This window comes from Chiloscyllium plagiosum, unplaced genomic scaffold (genome assembly GCF_037043375.1).
Source record: "Chiloscyllium plagiosum isolate Xiang-an unplaced genomic scaffold, Cpla_swu_hap1 HiC_scaffold_17, whole genome shotgun sequence".
Classification (NCBI taxonomy): domain Eukaryota; kingdom Metazoa; phylum Chordata; class Chondrichthyes; order Orectolobiformes; family Hemiscylliidae; genus Chiloscyllium; species Chiloscyllium plagiosum.
In genome coordinates this window covers 65,433,578-65,452,795 of record NW_028270155.1, presented here as the reverse complement: position 1 = coordinate 65,452,795, position 19,218 = coordinate 65,433,578, and the positions used below count along the sequence as shown (strand labels likewise).

Below are 19,218 nucleotides of genomic sequence, written 5' to 3'. Positions count from 1 at the left end.
AGAGACACAAACACAGAGGAAAAATAACAAAATCAGCAATATTTGAGATTGTTCTTCTGAGCAATACCTTATCTGGTGCTAGATACCAGCCCTTTCAAATCAGGTAAAAGATTTGAAAATGAAAGCATTTGGCGAAAGCATTTGGTCGTCTCGCAGTTTCTTTACCGCTTCTTTGTCAAAATATTCCCAAGAGGCTTCCAAAGGCCATTGCAGGGACTCTGGTAAATGCCATGCCAGGTATTAAAACTCAGGGGAGTATTGAGGAAGTTCAGGTTTGGCCCATCTCCCCGTAACCATGGGCAGGTTAAGATAGTTTCTCCACATTTTTCAGAGGTTAGACCAATCTACATTCACATTCAAAGCAACAGATTGAGAGAACTGCTTGTTGCAATTCCAGGCAATTCCTCAGAATGTGCAACTGGCTGAGATCAGGATCTAACCATAATGGGGGAGCTGAGCAAAAATCATTATCAGGAATGACATAAAAAGATTGTTAATTTGGTCAATGCACTCAGGGTCTATGGAAACTATGCAGAAGATTGCAGTGCAAACAGGTTAGGCAACTGGCGGTAGTTGGAGGGGACCAAGTACCATAAAAAAAACTGCTACCTCCATTTTAAGCACTGAGAGGTATTTTCTATAGTTAAAGCAGCTATATAAATGCTATCACAAACATTGTGCTCCTCTTTTTAGATGGACTGTTCCAGGGAAAGATATCACGAGCTGGTCAAATACCTTATGCAGCATGCAAGAAAAGATGGACTCGTTATAAAAGGTTTAGAGATTGAACATAATTTTAAAGATAACACATGAAATGCATCATCCATTATGAGTTTGATATTCTAGTTCAGAAACTAAACTTCTATATCCCTTGACCAGAGGTTTTCTTTTTCATGAAATCAGTCTTTCAGGAATCTACTCATAGCAACAACTTTCTAGTACAGCCTCACAGCCAAATGAAGAATTTCTGAAGTGTCATTAATGTAGACAAACACAACAGTAAAATTGCACAAAATAGGATCCAACAAATGATGCTGAGACAAATAAGTTCTTAATGATGCTGGCAGAGGAATAAATATTGACCGTGATCCTCATCTTTAATCAATCCCTTGGGATCTTACTCTGATGTCCTTTATTTAATCTGAAAGATGGTGCAGCACCTTCATTTGCTCTGAAATGTCCCTCAGCATGGAGAACAGAACTTAAGTTTTCCTTTGTAATGTAACTTCTGATGTTCAATTAAATCTCTATTTTCCTTAAAATGAGCCTGCCTTACCTTTAATGCTGCTTATGTTACATAAACCATTTGACTGAATTATGACTAATTTAATCAAGAGGAACTGGTGAAAACCTACATCAAAATTATTGTAAATTTTCTCCTGTGATATGGAGGAGTACAGCTCTGTTACTTGAAGGAAAATGAATGTGAAGAGGGTTACTTTACTTTGAATTTTCAGAATTCTGTTCATGGACTCATGGTCTATCATCTCTTGGAATACTGGGTTATTTTGGACATCTTTCCTTGCACTTCTCGCTCATAGATCAATAACATTCTCATTCTATTTCCAGACACAAGTATCTTTAAAATCATCTTTTTGAATGTTGAGGGTTTAAGGTCTTTTTGAGTGTTGGAGACATAAGGTCTCAGTATGTTAACCTCTAAACTCTAAGTTCGAGTCACAGAGCTTTAAAACTAATGACCTAATTAATTTTCCAGTCGTGCTCCTTCCCCTTACCCACCCAGAGAAGTGTGGTGGTCACCTAAAGTTACCTGTGTACTCAGGAAAGCAGATTGTTAGTGGAGATTTCTTAATTTTTTCCTCAAATATGTCCTTCTTGTTGAGAAAGAGGATGACGGAAGTATTTGTAAACCATTTGTTGTTACAGATACTGTCGAATAACTTCATCGACTCATGCATGCGATTCTGAAAGAAAGAATGCTCTTTGTTACACTAAGCATCTAGAGACAAACTAAAGCAATTCTATCTTGACAGCTCAGCAAGGATCTAATTTTAAAATTTCTATGTTAAATTGCAGATTAATTACAGGTTGAAGGTACTTAAACAATTTACATATTACAACTGGATCTATTTAAAACCAGTCATTTTATTTATATAATGTTTAAATCATGCACCATGCATGTACCAGGAACTACAGCTGAAGATTCACTGCCTTTCTCTATCTCTCGACATAGAAACCATGCAGCCAGAGAGCAGTGGCAAAAACTAACTAGATACATTAACCAAGAATGTCAGAGATCCTTGAATTAATCCAGACTTGAAAACAGTCAGTGCCTGGCCTCCTCCTGACCTTTGAGACTTTGCCATGAAATTTTAGCTTTATTAGCGACAATGGTTTAAAGATGGCTTTTGACAGATTGGAGTGAAAGCGCTAACAGATTAAGAATCTGGTAACCCATGAACACCACAATGTCAGGTCATGAAGACATTAGTCTGGAGCCAAAAGGAAGACTACCAAATGCATGGACAACGAAAAGAAAACACTTTACATTTTACAGGACCAATGCCTAGGCAAAATAAAAGATAGAAGAAAAAACATTTGCATAAGACTTTGTATGTCTTTTACATGGCATGAGAGGAGCTTGTGACAAGGTCCAGGCCAGAGGTCGCACTGCTGTTTTCAATTCTTGGTCAAGAGAAGCTTCATACCTGCCAATTTGGGTTGGTGTCGCAAAATCTCATTATTAGCATTTTGTTTGTATCAGTCAGCGGTGGTGGAATGGTGTCATGAGGCTGTAGCGTGAGGCTGGAGCTGGAAGGCTGCCTCCTTCCCCAGGGACTTGATACCAGAGAGCAGGCAAAAGGAGGACGAAGCACACCCAGAGTCATGGTATAGTCACACCACATTGAAGGTACACTGTTATGTCACAGTGCAGTCCAAAACAAAAATCACTAGCATCTATGCAGCATGACCCAGAAAGCTGTCTCTTTACACAATGAACAGACTGGAATTTAGCCCAAAACCGATGAACGTTCACACAAATAGAACATTTTGATTGTATTTGTTTCTAGAGATTCTCAGATTGTCAACTAAAAGACAGTTTTGCAGTTTCAGTTATACCATTCACTGAAGACAGTGGCTGAACACCTCATCATGCTTTACATCATAATGCTGCCACCTTGTGTTTATTGAACATCAATGTGATACGCAATCATTCTTACATGTACTATCCATGATTTGGAGATGCTGGTGTTGGACTGGGGTATACAAAATTAAAGATCACACAACACCAGGTTATAGTCCAACAGGTTTGGTTGGAAGCACTAGGTTTCGGAGTGCTGCTCCTTCATCAGGTGGTTGTGGAGTACACGATTGTAAGACACAGAATTTATAGCAAAAGTTTACAGTGTGATGTCACTGAAATTTTACATTGAAAAATACCTTGATTGTTTGTTAAGCCTCTCATCTGTTAGAATGACAATCAAAGTATTTTTCAATGTATAATTTCAGTTACATCACACTGTAAACTTTTGCTATAAACTCTGTATCTTATAATCATGTACTCCACAACAACCTGATGAAGAGGCAGCACTCCGAAAGCTAGTGCTTCCAATTAAACCTGTTGGACTATAACCATAGTTACAGAAATCTGCCACAAGTCTCCCTAGTCTCACATTCCAAATGTCTGTTTACTTTGAAAGAAGATTTACGTACATAATCAAACAATGTCCCAAGGAGGGAAGGTCTGAACGGCCTCTTATTAATGCCAAGATGGTCATTTGGGTACTTTTGGTCAGAGTCATGCTGGAAGGGCTGAATGAAATCAACAACTAATACAAAGAAAGGCTACATTATGAAACCTTTGTCAATTTCAATGCTGGAACATTTTCAGTATTATCTACACTTGGATAAATGGTACAACCCGCCCTTTTTGAAGAAGTAGCCATTCTTAAATCGTAACCTATTGTTTCAGGTCTAACATATATTTAGCACAGCTTACTTAGATTCCATTCAGATTTTCAGCATTTTGCTGTTCATGACCTTCCCATTTCTCAGACCAAGAAGTGGTCACTTTCCTCGATGTATTAACTACATAAGCTTGAAACTGAATTATAATACACTTTAAAGGTTTTTGACCTGGCGTGGCACCAGACGTGAAAATACAACTCCAATTATTTTTCAAAATCTTGAAAGTAGGCTTTAAGTTGATCAAGCTTTCCACATAAAAATGGTATGATCAATGTGCCAATGACTCCACCTTGATCCCTTCACCCGTTACTTCCTATTTTAAGTAATACCCAGATTCTGTCTTTAACTCTGACAGCAGCACCAGCATTACCGTATACAATGGAGGAGAAAGTGAGGACTGCAAACAATGGAGATCACAGTCAAAAAGTGTTGATGTGCTTTTCCAACATCATACTTTCTGACCCTATATTATGAAGAACCATCAATCTTCTTTCCCAACAGCATTGACTCAGATCCATGCATTGGTGTCAAATCAGCCCAAAATAAAAAGATTCTTTGGGACTCTGATCCACATGCTGACTATCCTGTCCGGATACACAGGTATGATCAATGCTGCCTACTGATCATCATCTGCATGTACAAAATTAAATCCAGCACTTTTTAAATCAGTATAAATCAATTAAGTTTTCAATGGTGGCTTGGAGTCTGTGATTGTATCTGTTGCAGAGTTGGACATCTTCCATTGTTATAAAACCGACCTCAGCAAAGTACAAGCAAGATTAGCACAGTCCACACAAAGCAATGGTAATTATGAGCACCACTGAGACAATGTGGCACTATGTTATCCCTTCAACTACTCGCTGCTAATTGCACAAAATATTAAGATGAAAAATACAGTGATTACATATTTAATAAATGGAACAAACTGTTATTGCAATCACACAGAAGGGGTGAGGCTTGATTTAGAGATACAGTCCAGTTCAAAGTTGTACAGCTGTGCGGCCAATCAATTGAGTAACTGAAAATCCCTGGAACAAAATTCCACAATCATACATGTGGCTTAACATGTTAACACACAATAGATGCAAGCTTCTCCAGGAACAAGCCGATAATGACAGTCTTGCATCAATAACTCCTTATATATAACACTTTCAGACTGGGGGAGCTTGGTTCAAAGTTTTGACAGTAATCATCCTGGTTAGCTCAGGAATACAAGAAACCAAACCATGGGTGTGTCATCATTTTGATACAATCACTCTCCTTTTCATTATTCCTAGAGGAAGGAATACTGTGATATTATAAAACAAATTAAGTTGAGCACATAGTCCTGGATCTAGGAAGCAAAAAAATCATGAGTCAACAATGTGTTTAACATGGACGTAATCCTAACAATCAGCCTACTTTACACAATGGGTGTGAACGAAGAGAGGTTATATGAAAGGGGCTATGAGGTTGCATTCAAATAATACATCTCTCCCAGACTTGTCCGATTAAAACATGAAAGCCAGAGACTCTTAAATCTTGCCTGGAATCAATTGGAATTTCATTTGTTGCATTAGAAATCCTGAATGAAAATAAAGCTACTGTTATAAAACACAAAAGGGGTATTCCTGCTGGATTTAAAAGAGTTGATTGGGCAGGTCAGTGAATCCTAGAACTGGATTACAAAACAGCAGGTATCCAACAAGATAGGTTCCCATTCTGTTCTCGAAGCCTGGATTTAGATTCAACATGCTCTTGCTGTGGTTTTCAGATCTCTTAAAATAAAAGTACATTTTAAAAGACATTTTGTGGCAGTTAATATCTTGGGTGGCTGGGGTAGAGAAGAGAGACCAGTGAATGCACCAGGAAACCAGTCAACATGCTTCTATGTAAACGTCATATTCCAGCAGTACGCCTAAACTGATTGTCAGCGCGTCAGTCACAAGCAATCTATCTTAGGCATCACAGTCCTGTGTCATGAACAAAATAAATACCCAGGTACCATAGCTCATCACATCTCCTTCATATCTCAGACATCAGCAGAGAAAACACTGCCAGCACTTCTAACACAATGGGAAGAAATCTTCTTGCACGTAATATAATTCAATGCAGATAAAGAGGAATCAGAACCTGCTCCTTCCTTCAATTTAAGTCCAGTCAAACAACCTACCCAGACTCTCTTAATTTCACTTCTACGATTTAATGAACACAGACACTCATTACACACACAGCATGCTCATAAATCCATAGTCTGTCTCTCACTGCATACACTACAATTACAGAGAGCTGAACAATCATTCTGGGGTCTATCAAACAACCTCCACACATTAACCACTGGGAGCCAACGCTATCTCCTGGGGCACGACTCACCGTGGTCTCATCCTCATGGAGCACCTGGTCATAGCCACTCAGTGCCACACAGAAAATAATTGCCGTCACATCTTCGAAGCAATGGATCCATTTCTTTCTCTCTGACCTCTGACCTCCCACATCAAACAGCCTGTGAAGAAAATAGAACAACTTTTCTTCAGTAAGACCCGATGATTGACAAATGGGTACAAATAGTTACGAGTTGTGGACTTAACCTGTCACACTCTCAACATTCAGCATAATATTCCTAACTGTCCACAAAAGTATACCTTCAGGAGGTATTGGTGTCCCCATGCTGTTCTACACAGAGCATTACATGTGCCCTTGTGCTGTAATTCCCAACACACAAAGTTTCTGACATTGGTTGGGGAGGCTGAGCACAGGCTATTCACTGATGACTGGACGGTGAGAGTTGTTGTTTTCTGTGATCAGTTCATGCGATCTCTGGCCAGGAAACTACATAAACAATAACCAAAAGAGCTTTGGATGCCGTAAATCAGAAACAAAAACTGAAGTTGCTGGAAAAGCTCAGCAGGTCTGGCAGCGTCTGTGAAGAGAAATCGGGTTCTGAGGAAGGGTCACCTGACTCCAAAACGTTAACTTTGATTTCTCTTCACAGATGCTGCCAAACCTGCTGAGCTTTTCCAGCAACTTCTGCTTTGGTTCAGGAACCAATATAGACAGGGCTTGATAGAGCCGGCATATAGAAAATATTTCTAATGGTGGGAGAATCCAAAGCCATGGGCCATAAATCTAAGAGAATCACTAATAAATCTAATGAGAAATTCCAGAGAAACAGTTTCACTCAGTGTGGCATGATACTGCAGAGAGAAGTTGAGGTAAATAAAATAGTTACATTCATAGGGAAGCTAAAAAAAAAATTATACTGATGGGAGTTAGAAGAATAAAGATCGGGAAATGCTTCAGTGGCAAGTTAACACTAGCCCGAGGCGTGGCGGGCCTTGATTTGTATCTCTCTTCCAGACATACAATTAAGTAACTTCAGCCACCGGAGATTTTAAGGCATCAAGTTACAGTCCACAGTGCTGTATTAACAAAAGGCACAGAAGCAGGAACTGGTGTTTATAGAATTCACTGTGCAAAGTGGGCAATGGGTAGCATTCAAGAGCAATGAGAGAATGGCTCTGGTACAACAGCACAATGTATAAGTGAGCCAACAGCAATCTGTAAGCATATAATACAAGACTGGCACCTTGAAAGGTAATAGATAGAAATTGATAGGCGCATTGATTAGGAGAAGACCATGTGGAGATCAAGGGAAAGGCTGTGAACTGACGTGTGGGTGACAAAGGATGTTAAGAGAAGAACAGTCAGCATGCTGATGAATCCTTGTGACATTGAAAATCAGCTTGAGACTAACTTCCAGCATGACTGATGTGATGCAGGAATGGGAAATATAGCCTTGTATGACTCATAACTGGGAAGGCAAAGGTTCTTCATGCACGTAGATAGTGTACATACATGGGACGAACTTCATGATAAGTACAACAATAAAAGCAGCCTGACATATAACATGTGGATACTCCCTATTTTCTTTTTATACATCCTCAGCCCTGATAATGATTACACAGGAGTAAATCTCTCCATCTACTTAAACATCAGAAAGTAATCTTCATACACAATCAAGAGTAGTCTTCATGCAGACATTGAATTAGCAATCCCAGCCACCATTTCCAAAAGCATGGCATTAAGGGTAGGATGTAGATTTGGAGATGTCAGAGATACTCGTTAGATTACTAAATGCAGGTCTTGCACAGGTTCAGGACAATATGTTGGCAGAGTTTAAAGTGTATCTGCTGGCCCCTAGCTTAGACTGAGTAAAGAACAGTAGGTGCTAAGCACAAATTTGGATACAGGATTTAGCCTTGGTACTGGTCTAGAGGGAACTAGCATAGGTAAAGATTATTAGATTCTAAACTGTATGTTATCTATTAGTCTCGTAATTATCCCACTCACTTACAATGGTCCATTTTTCAAATCAGTTCTGTAATTGTGCTGAAGTGAATGTGCATCAGTTAAAATTTAATCACTTTGATTGATTTATTTTCTAAGAAATAATATAGTTTTTTTTAGAGAAATGTAAATTTTGGACTTTTATGTTAAATGACTGGCAGACCTTGAAAAGCTCAGTGATCAAAAGTCTGCAGTGTCTCAGTGCCCATGTAGACTAATTAATGAAAACCCCCTGCTATCAACTCCCATGATCTCCAACCTGCGGGTATCTGGAACTGTCTCATAAAATCACTTAATCATTCATTACAATAAGTCACTTAGCGAAATGGAAAATCTTTTGAAATGCAAACTGGAGTCTGGGGAATGAGAAACAGCCTGAACCACTATTCCAAGGGTCTGACACTCCATTCGGCAGGTGAGGGGTCACTGTTCTGACACTGCCATCTGTATGTGTATGGCAGATCTGTCCATAAGTGCAGGTGTTCTATTCGGACTCCCCTGTGATTGAGATGCATTCAGTTCAACAGTGTATTAGCTCTCGAGGGGTTGGGACTTCAAATTCCACAGTGACAGGTTGTACAGTTGAATTTGCTAATGTATGGGCAGGTTTAAAAATGAGCATGATGCAGGATTAGTACAAAAGCCTCTCAAATCCACGCATACAAATCCATATTAACATTCTCCAACCAGATTTTTCTACTGCATTGAAACTGCCCTTAATTAAAGCCACAAATGCCGTCAGTGGCCAGGGGGCGTCAATTCTATGCAGCCACTGCTGGGCATGGTCGACCACCCCATCTTCCTCTGATGTCCAGCTCCGACGGACTGCTCAAGCTACTTTTGTTCTTCCCTGTCAAATCTGTCATCAAACTTTTGTCTCCGAATCTCTCAAATGTCTATCCTTGGTCTCCTGGTCCTCAGCTTTTCCTCACTGAGATCATTCAAACCAAAGGATTCAACTTCCATTTGTGGACTGGAGATACTCGATTTAATCATTTCTCTCAGAATCTTCACTGCACCTTGTGCTCTCAAACATTTTACAAGACATATCACAGAATTGCTACAGCTTAGGAGGTCGTCATTTGGTCCATCGTGTCTGCACCAGTTAATTGAATGAGCATCGTTGTCTCGTGTCAACCTCCTGCTGGTTTCCCATACCCTCACACATTATTTTTATTCAAATAATAATCCAATGCCTCTTGAGTACTTAATTGAACCCACATTTCCAGCAAGTGCATTGAATATCCTAATTATTCATTGAGTAAAAATGTTTTTCCTCACTTACTCCTTTTGCAATTCATCTTTGACTTAGCTCCCTTGTTCCTTTCACAAATGGGAACAGTTTCTCCCTATCTGCTACATCTAGCCCACTCAAAATTCTGAAACCTTTATCAGATCTCCTCTTAGCCTGCTTCTCTCCAAGGAGAACAGTCCCAATTTCTCCAATCTATCCTCATAATCACACAGTGCTGGACAACTATATGTTTTGTGTTGACACTAGGGCGGCGCAATTGTGTCTCTCTGCGCAATTGTATGACATTAGCGTTAGGGTTCTAACATTTTCTGTGCATGATCCACAGCTGTGAGGGGTTAGGGCTCCGAGTGATTGCCTCTTTGAGCTAGTTGTTTGGTTGAACAGAACTTGTGTCTTTTTTCGGCAACACTCATCTTGTAGAACCTTTTCATCTTGCACTCATCAGGACAATTCTCAAGAATTCCAATGTAAAACTATGCTTATATTCTGTATGAGGAGAGAGGACTCATTGGTTGGCAATTGGACTGGGGGTATATTAGAACCATCCATTGGGATAATACCTACCCTTACTGGATCATTTCCTGTTGACTCAGCAACAGACCCAAGGCCATGGCTTTCAGTTCAGACAAGTCCCCGGTCCACTTTAGATTACCCCAAGGTTTACAAAGCCGGTGAGATGAACTGTTTACCTACTGTATGAATTTGCAACATGATGGTGTTTGCCACTAAGAGGATGCTGCCATCATGCCATAAACGTGAATGTGGTGCTATGTGAATTTCAGTGCTAGTGTGATGCCAGATATGTTGGTCACACATCCTGAAGACTGGTGGGTCACATTAAATACCATAGCCCTGTGGGGCCAGAACCAACTAGCCTGTGTGTGCAAAACTCAAAATAGTGTCCAACACTGGATGTAATTCTGTGATGGGGTAACATTTGTTGAACAATTCTGCAATTACTCATAGTTACCAGCAGCTATGTTTATTAATGCACAGGACCTTGATTTTTGCAGACAGAAAGAACAAGTAAACACATTGTACCTGTTTCCACTCAAAAGAACATTCTCTGGTACATTTCTCAGGGCAAGGCATTGGACAAAAAGCTTCAATAAAATACGTGTTTTTTCAGAAATACCTTCAAACTAGTTATACCTGTTCTAACTGCAACTTGCACAATGTCATTTATGACTGACTGAAGTGACTGAATGAAAGAAGCTTCTGTCTTTGAGGAACACACTCATTCTAGTCTGTTAACTACATACACTGGGGTGGACGGTTGGAGAGGGGGGGGGGGGGGGGAATCCATAAAGCACGGAGATTGCATGAAATCCCTAAGTATTTACTATCAAGGCAACAGCAAATGGGTAATCAACCCCTTCTATTTGTTGATGCACCTGTATTTTTTAAAATCTTCAACTGAACACATCAAATACAGTCATGCATAATGGATCCAATTTTAACTCTGTTTATGTGAATGGGTTTTATAAATTAGGATTTTGTTAATGATCCCCTTTATGTTGAAACCAATTGCTTTCCATTTGGACAGGGGAGTGTGGTGTTGTTTTATTTAACTGGACTCACCTGAAGTGGAGGTTTTTGAATGTAAAGTGAGTTTCTACGATACCAGTGGTCTTCACTCTGGTTCGGAGGATATCCTGCTCTGTTGGCTGATAGTCATTACTTCCAATTCGATCTAAGCTGTCTAGGTAACTGAGGGAGAGAAGAAAGTAATTATGAAACAAATCCTCAAATTACACTGCAAGTGCTGGACTACCCAATAATGGGCTGCATTACAAAGTGATCAGATATCTCTAGAGACAATCGCAGTTGTAAATCAATCAAACACTTATAAAAGTGGCCTGACTGGAAAGAAAATCATTTATTTTCGAACTCCAAAACAGAGCCACTACTTGTGGCATATATCGGCTCATTCCAACCAGGGATAGACGGTTCCAGACCCATCTCTGGGTCCCTTGACATCTTCTAATCAATCTGTTCAGAGGTGTTACTACATACCTCTGAAATAGTTGGGACTTAAACTTCGGTCACCTGGCTCGGAGGTAGGGACACTACCACTATGCCACAGGAGTCCCTGGATCTGCTTTGTAAGTATTTTGAATTAACCAGTTTAGATCTGTTGGGTGACATTTCCAGCATAGTGGGACTTGAACTGCATCTTGTGGCCCAGATGCAGGGATAATACCACTGTCACAAGAGTAATTGGGTCTGCTTTACTTTTTTCTTCTTTTCTATATCTGGAGGTGCTTATTTTCCCAGCACCAAATCACCATGGCTTTTGTTTTTACCTATTAATCACCAACAGTAAGTCACCCATGTAGCCAAATTAATACTTACATGCAAGGTCTGCTAAGGTCAGTGCAAACTATCAGATAATCAGGGGTGGTAGTGAATGAGGGAGAAGGCTGAATCAAAATAAAGGCAGAAATAAATCACTTTACCCACTGAGGTGCCCACCTCTCTATATAGGCATCAAGACTATTTGTGGGCATTACAGGCACCCTCTTCAATGATACCTGGGCATGGAAGAGGGTCAGAAATGAATCCGCTAAACGGACCTGCCTATAGTCAACTTGGCCAGGCTGTGTATGCACTATTTTATTTTATTTTGGTTTAAATCAACCCGTTCCAGAGTTATTATCACATACCCCTGGAGCAGGCAGGACTCAATTCTGGGATCTCCTGGTTCAGAGGTAAGGATACGACCATGGCACAACAAGAGCTCTCCTGTGCTTAAAAATGTGTTGCTGGAACATTTCAGAGAATATCCCTGGGACACCCGCACCAACCAACCTAACCACCCCGTGGCTGAACACTTTAACTCCCCTTCCCACTCCGCCAAGGACATGCAGGTCCTTGGCCTCCTCCATCGCCAGACCATAGCAACACGATGCCTGGAGGAAGAGCGCCTCATCTTCCGCCTAGGAACCCTCCAACCACAAGGGATGAATGCAGATTTCTCCAGCTTTCTCATTTCACCTCCCCCCCACCTTTTCTCAGCCCCAACCCTCAGACTCAGCACCACCATCTTGACCTGCAATCTTCTTCCCGACCTCTCCACCCCCACCCCCTCTCCGGCCTATCACCCTCACCTTAACCTCCTTCCACCTATCGTATTCCCAACGCCCCTCCCCCAAGTCCCTCCTCCCTACCTTTTATCTTAGCCTGCTTGGCACACACTCCTCATTCCTGAGGAAGGGCTTATGCCCGAAACGTCGATTCTCCTGCTCCTTTGATGCTGCCTGACCTGCTGCGCTTTTCCAGCAACACATTTTTAAGCTCTGATCTCCAGCATCTGCGGTCCTCACTTTCTCCTAAGAGCTCTCCAGTGTCTGCTTTATTTTATTATTGTTTTTAAATTAGCCAGTTCCAGAGCTATTACCACAAACCTCTGGAGCAGGTGGGACTTGAACCTAGGCCTCTTGGCTCAAAGGCAGCGACACTACCTCTGGACCACAAGAGCTCTTTGAGTTTGCTTTTTATTTAAATTCATGGGCTGTGGGCATTGCTGGCTAGGCCAGCAGTTAATGCCCATCCCTATTTGCCCAGAGGGCCACTAGGAGTCAGCCACATTGCTGTGGGTCTAGAGTCACATGTAGGCCTGACCAGGTAAGGACAGCAGTTTCCTTCCCAAAAGAACATTAGTGAACCAGATGGGTTTTTTTGTGACAATCGACAATCAGATTCTTATTCCCAGGTTATTAGTGAATTCAAATTATCTACTATGGTGGGATTCAAACCCAGATCCTCAGAACATTATCTGGGTCTCTGGATTAATTGTTGAGTGATAAGACCATGAAGCCATCACCTACCCCTTGGGTATGCATTATATATTTTTAAAATCTAGAAGTGCTCTTACAACTGAATGCTTTCCCATCACCAAATCAAGATAATGTGTTCTAGCCGGGCAGACCATTGCTGGCTAATCTGGGAACTCATACTCAAGGAGATGAATTAATGATTCCCCATGGGTCCTGTAGGGGTTTTCACACCAACCTATGGTGTTTGGTGCTCCCCACCCCCAATACTGGCTGAATGAGATGACAGAGCTATCAATTCTGTGCAATAGAATTAGGTCTTTTGGAAAGGCTAAAGGTTGGGGAACAGGCGAGTTATGTTTTACTTTCTGCAAGTTAAGACTGTAATTAAGCAGACAAGAACTCTTTCACGTACCCCTTTACTGCTAGTGAATTTGAATGGCCACTGCAGGGGTGAAGGTTACCTGCTATATTTAAGTATCTTAATCTCAGCATTCTACCAATGAATAACAATAATTAACTTCTCAAACTGGATAGAGACTATTGTTTAACCATATACATTAAAGTTACTGAAGATATCTTCCTGGCTAGTTTTTTACAGCTTTCTTTGGTAGAAGGCTTTACTCAGCTTCATGTGTCAAAGAGAATTACTCTTATCTTCACTGGAGGTCTGAAGATGTAGTCGGAATTAGTAATTTGGGATTTCAATGGCTATCAGCTATCAAGTCTGATTTTTGCTATATTTTCACTTAAGTTGTAAATAGATTCTATACCATGACTTCAAATTGCAAAGTCTTGAGTTCGGAATAAATATGATTTTATAAGTGCAGTAAATCACATTAACTGGGAACATTTACAAGTACCTGTCTCACAAAGCTCAATAGCAAATAAGCACAAAATCAATAAATGTTTACAAATCTCTGATAATTCCATTAAACATTACCATTGCAGGCTCTAACAGAGAGTCAACAGCAGTTAAATACTAAGCTTTGCCTGTTTCTACTGGATGCATCACATCATGTAGGTATGAATTAGTCATTCAATGATTTCCTCCAATTTTAATCCAATCACAAATTCTCTCACTTTAAACCCAATCCCACTTGTTCGAAAATTCCATTATATTTAACCCAATGCACTGATGATTATTTTAGTTGCATTATTGTGTGAAGGGGGAGCACTTTGCATTGCAATCCATCATGCCTGGCTTTGCAGGGTATGTATATTTTTATTCAATCTGTTCAGAGATGTACAGAGCAGGTGGGAGTGAACGCTGGTCTCCTGGCCGAGAGGTAGGGATACTACCATTGTGACACAAGCACTCTTACCAGGTTATATACTGATGACTGTTTTAGTTTGAAGTTTATAGACATTAGTAGGTGAAAGTGTTGTCAACGTAAAGTCTCACATTCCTCTTTTCCAAGTGCTTTGTGATGACGAGCTGTGCATAATCCCAACAAATGTTCAGCAAACCAAAACCAGTGAAATAAAACCAAACCATTTCAATGAAAATTTTGTGAGCACTGCACCAATTTGATTTAGTTTAAGTAAGGCAAAGGATAGCATTACAAACAAACCAATTCAGAGCTGGCGGTAGAGCATCTTTCAAAATGATTTAATTACATTGGCTTACATACAAATTAATGACATATGCTTTTGCCCAACAAAATCTAAGGAAAGGCGATATAATTTCACAAGAGAGTGAATTTATAATCCAGGGCTCTCTGGTGGGAGTCGCATTCACAAGTAGCACACCAATATGGAAATGTGGAGTGTCTAGTCATTGATTATATCGCCATTAGTTTTAGTGGACAGGAAATGATGGGTTGTGCTTTTGCAATTCACTCTGTGACAGCTGCACCCCACAGAGGGTGCCAACTTATGGAATCACCCCTGGCATCTATTTATGCCTTTGAAAGATTAGCGCATAGAAATTCAGAATTAACAAGCACTTTAGCACTGAGTAATTCTGCATTGCATTTGTCGTGCAGTCTGATGTTAAAATAGCTTTGCAGGTTTGTTGGGGTGGCAAGTGGAACTGGTTTGTGTTAATAGAGGGAGAAGTGCTTCAAATATCCATGGGACAAATATGACGGAGTGTCAGATAATGTTCTACGTACAAAATTAATTAACCAGCCAGAGGAAAATTCTTCATTCGTTCAAACTGACACTGGTAGGTGTCGTTGCCTATGAATAATTGCATCCAATATCAGGGTATGAACACTTAACATTCCTCTGTCTGTTATTTTATCAGCAGTGATAACACAAATAATAATTGGAGGAGACACTATATGCTGAGATATAACCCCATGGACGACCATTGTTATGTAATACCCAGAACTGTTTGTTCAAAGTGAACCCAGGCATTAAAGGAGTAATAGTTTGCTATGTTTTGAAGTGGATAATGACTGATCGAACATCCATTGTATAACCGTCTGATTTTCCACCTCAATAGCAAAGTCACTGGCCTGTTGAAGTCAATCGTCTGTTCTGCACCCCACGAAGCTGAACTGCATGCAATTGATGCTTGTGCATGTATTTCTAATTCTCCTGAACATCTCCCTGGATTAGATTCATTCTCACACAGCCCAGCTGGCTGAGTACAGCCAGTGATGAAACCGGAATGCTTTCTGAGTGGGGCAAGGTTTCACATTATTTCAAACATCAATACAACACATGCAGCATCTGAGTGGTTACAGTTCATAGCAGTTTTTATTGGATATTATTTGAAATTGAATCCCAGTGTATATCCTGGCATAGGTGGGACTTCCCTGGATCAATGGTACTCTGAATTTTTACTACCTCTGGGAATTGTGCAAATTAGCAGAGAAATCCTACGACAAAACACAGAAAGAATTCTTATTTTCCATCCGTGGATGCTTTGCTGCAACTTGTCTATGGTTACTCGATAAGGAGACAGTGCTATCGCAACAATTTGCAGATATTTACTGACACTATATCACACTGAGCCACTTCACACGACCATCACTAATCAAAGTTAGATACCAAATTGCATGAGGAGGTATTGGACAATGCCTTAAAGGAGGTTCAAAGGGACAGACGGGCTGAAAGATTTAGGGAGAGAGATCCAGGGCTTAAGGCCTAGGCAGCTAAAGACACAGACTCGCAACAATGGAGCACTTATAATCAGGGATGCATGAGTTGCTAGAATTAGAGAAGAGAAAATATTCTAGAAGAGCGTTGGGAGGGGTACTTGGCGATTGAGAGGAGTGACATGATTAGAACATAAGAAATAAGAGCAGGAGTAGGCCATCTGCCCTGTTGAGCCCGCTCCGCCATTCAGTAAGATCAGGGTCGATCTTTTTGAGGACTCAGCTCCACTTACCTGCCCGCTCACCATAATCCTTAATTTCTTTACTGTTTGAAAATCTATCTATCTTTGCCTTAAAAACATTCAACAAGGTGCCTCGACTACTTCAATGGGCAAGGAAGCCCACAGATTCACAATCCTTTGGGTGGAGAAGTTTCTCATCAACTCAGTCCTAAGTCGGCTCCCCCCTATTTTCAGGCTATGCTCCCTAGTACTTGTTTCACCCGCCAGTAAATACAACCACCCTGCTTCGACGTTATTGATTCCCTTCATCATTTTACATGTTTCTACAAGATACGCCTTCAATCTTCTAAATTCCGAAGTGCATCGTCCCAGTTTACCTAATCCCTCCTCATAAACCATCCCTCTCAACTCCAAAACCAACGCAGTCATGAAGGGATCTGTTAGATTGGGAGCGAATGTGGGGCAGTTGACACAGGGACAACAGTTCAATAGGACTGGTTGCGAATTAATTACAGACAGCAGAGTTCTGGATGGCTTCGGGTTCGCAAAGGCTAGAAATGGGAAGCTGCAAATGATGGTTAAGTTGTTTGCCAAGCTGTTGACAAATGGGAGATAATGGTTGGGTCGAGAGAGGTTATGGTGAGGTAGACATGGATCCTGTTGGCAAAAATATGATGTCACTGTGGGCTAACGTGCAGGATGAGAAACAGCAGGGATTAGGACAAGCTGATAAGGGGAAAATGAAATAACACAAACAGCAGCAATTATACGCACTGAAAACATTGAAGATTGTTGATTCTATTTTTACAAAGTGGCAGTCATACTTTTACAGCTTGCTTGCTACACTGAGAGACTGGGGGAGGTAGTGCTCCAAACATAAGCTCATATCAGACAGTGTACAAAGTTCAGATTACCGGACTCCTGCTGCTGCTCTGAGAGCTTAACTATAACATATCACAGTCTATTCTTCAACTGTTTTCAAAAAATTTGGATTTTGGCAGGACTTTGCACTAGCTACTATCATATTTCAGCCAATGGCTGTTTTCTTCCAGGGGATTTCCTGATTGGTTAAATCTGTTCAGCAATGCTATGACATACCTCTGTAGAAGCTGGAACTGAAACCCAGGCCTCAGAGGTTGGACATCACCCCTATACCAGAAGAGCTCTGACCTGTTTGCTTCATAGCTAATAAGGTGACATAATTCAGTTGTTCAATTCTGACTGACAGAATAAGTCAAAGTGAATGCAGCCCTCCGTCAAGGCTGGTATTCAAGAAAGATGAATACAGCTCTCCACATAAAAAATTTTGATTGAGTCTTAAATCAAAATCTCATGCTGAGACCTAGCCATAGGTTGATTCAGTGAAACAACTGCTCAGTCAATGCTCCCGTGGTCATCTAAGTTGAGAAGGTGCTGAATAAAGGATCCAACTCCTCTGCTAATGTGATGCCCTTGTATTCTCCCAGCCCAAACATCTCCCAATAATACAACTTGGAGTTGGGATCGGGAAGGGGGAAATGGTGCGGCAGTGAGATACAAGTATCTTCACTATGACAATGAATTGTATAGTTACACTAAGGCTTCCTCCTTTCCCACTCCTCCTTCTGTTCATCATCTCTTCCCTCCCCGAGCCTGACTGCTTTTGTTGTTCCCTTCCTGTTGTGACTTCACCTTTGTATTGTTAAGTTTTCAGCTTGGGCTCTGTGGGAACACTCCTGCTTCTGAATCAGACAGCCATGAATTTTGAAAATGCTAGTTCAGCCGCAGACTTCAGTGCAGGGTAGGGGAAGTTCTGCATTGTCAGAGATTCATCATTCAGACATAAACTCAAATTGATGTCCTGCCTGCCTTCTCCAATGAAGACATCTCAGGTCCTATTCACTGAATGGTGCAGACTTAGTGGTCTGAGAGATCTCCTTCTGTGCTGCAATGTTCATGTAAGAACTTCCAAAGGCCCTCAGCTAAACATCACTCAATGCAAGCATCAGCCACCTACACCTAGATAAAAATGTTGATAAGTACAAGTTACAGCACATTCTGAGCCATAGACGCCAACCAAGATTCAGTCACATTCATTCTGCTCTGCCCTCAATCAGTACACATGTGTGGACAGGGACCTGGAGACTCTGCTGGATGAGATAGTGCACAGGCAGAAATGCCTCTTGCCCCAAGACCAGCAGAGGCAGTCAAGACACCACAGACCATGCCAGCCTGGTCAGAGATTGCCCACCTAGGTTAAAGCAGAATCAGCCAGCTGGAAGAATGCCCAGCACTGTAGGAAGAAAGTCAACAATCTTTTTCATTCTGCCACCATTAAGTACCACCACCTCCTCTCCATTACCTCACACCCATTCTATCTCCTTTCCTGTACCCACCTATCACCAACGTTCACATTCTACCACTCTCACTATCGCCTGTAACATCTTCTCCATTTCCCTCATCCACCACCAGCCCTGCATGACATCTTTACTGCCTATTTATTCACATGGAACAACTTCCCAACTGCACTAACTGTAATAACTGTGTCAACCTCATTCATCTTCCTCGCTACCTGCCTCTCTGACAATTCAGGAGCAAATCAGACTGCAATACGGCAGGAAGGGTCAAGATGGGTGGTGTGATGCCTGGCATTTGGCTTC

At 41.1% G+C, this 19,218-nt stretch overlaps 1 protein-coding gene across 2 annotated transcripts in view; it reads right to left on the bottom strand.

Annotated features, from left to right (window-relative positions):
- Window positions 1-19,218, bottom strand: part of gnao1a (guanine nucleotide binding protein (G protein), alpha activating activity polypeptide O, a) — a 232,916-nt gene that overhangs the window by 22,024 nt on the left and 191,674 nt on the right. Inside the window, exons 5-7 of one of the 2 annotated variants that reach the window (XM_043707217.2) lie at window positions 11,093-11,221; window positions 6,283-6,412; window positions 1,772-1,925 (exon numbers count right to left, since the gene is read on the bottom strand). In XM_043707217.2, coding sequence (XP_043563152.1) covers window positions 1,772-1,925; window positions 6,283-6,412; window positions 11,093-11,221 — 413 coding nt within the window. The remainder of the gene's footprint in view (window positions 1-1,771; window positions 1,926-6,282; window positions 6,413-11,092; window positions 11,222-19,218) is intronic. The other variant, XM_043707218.2, reaches the window with a different exon arrangement.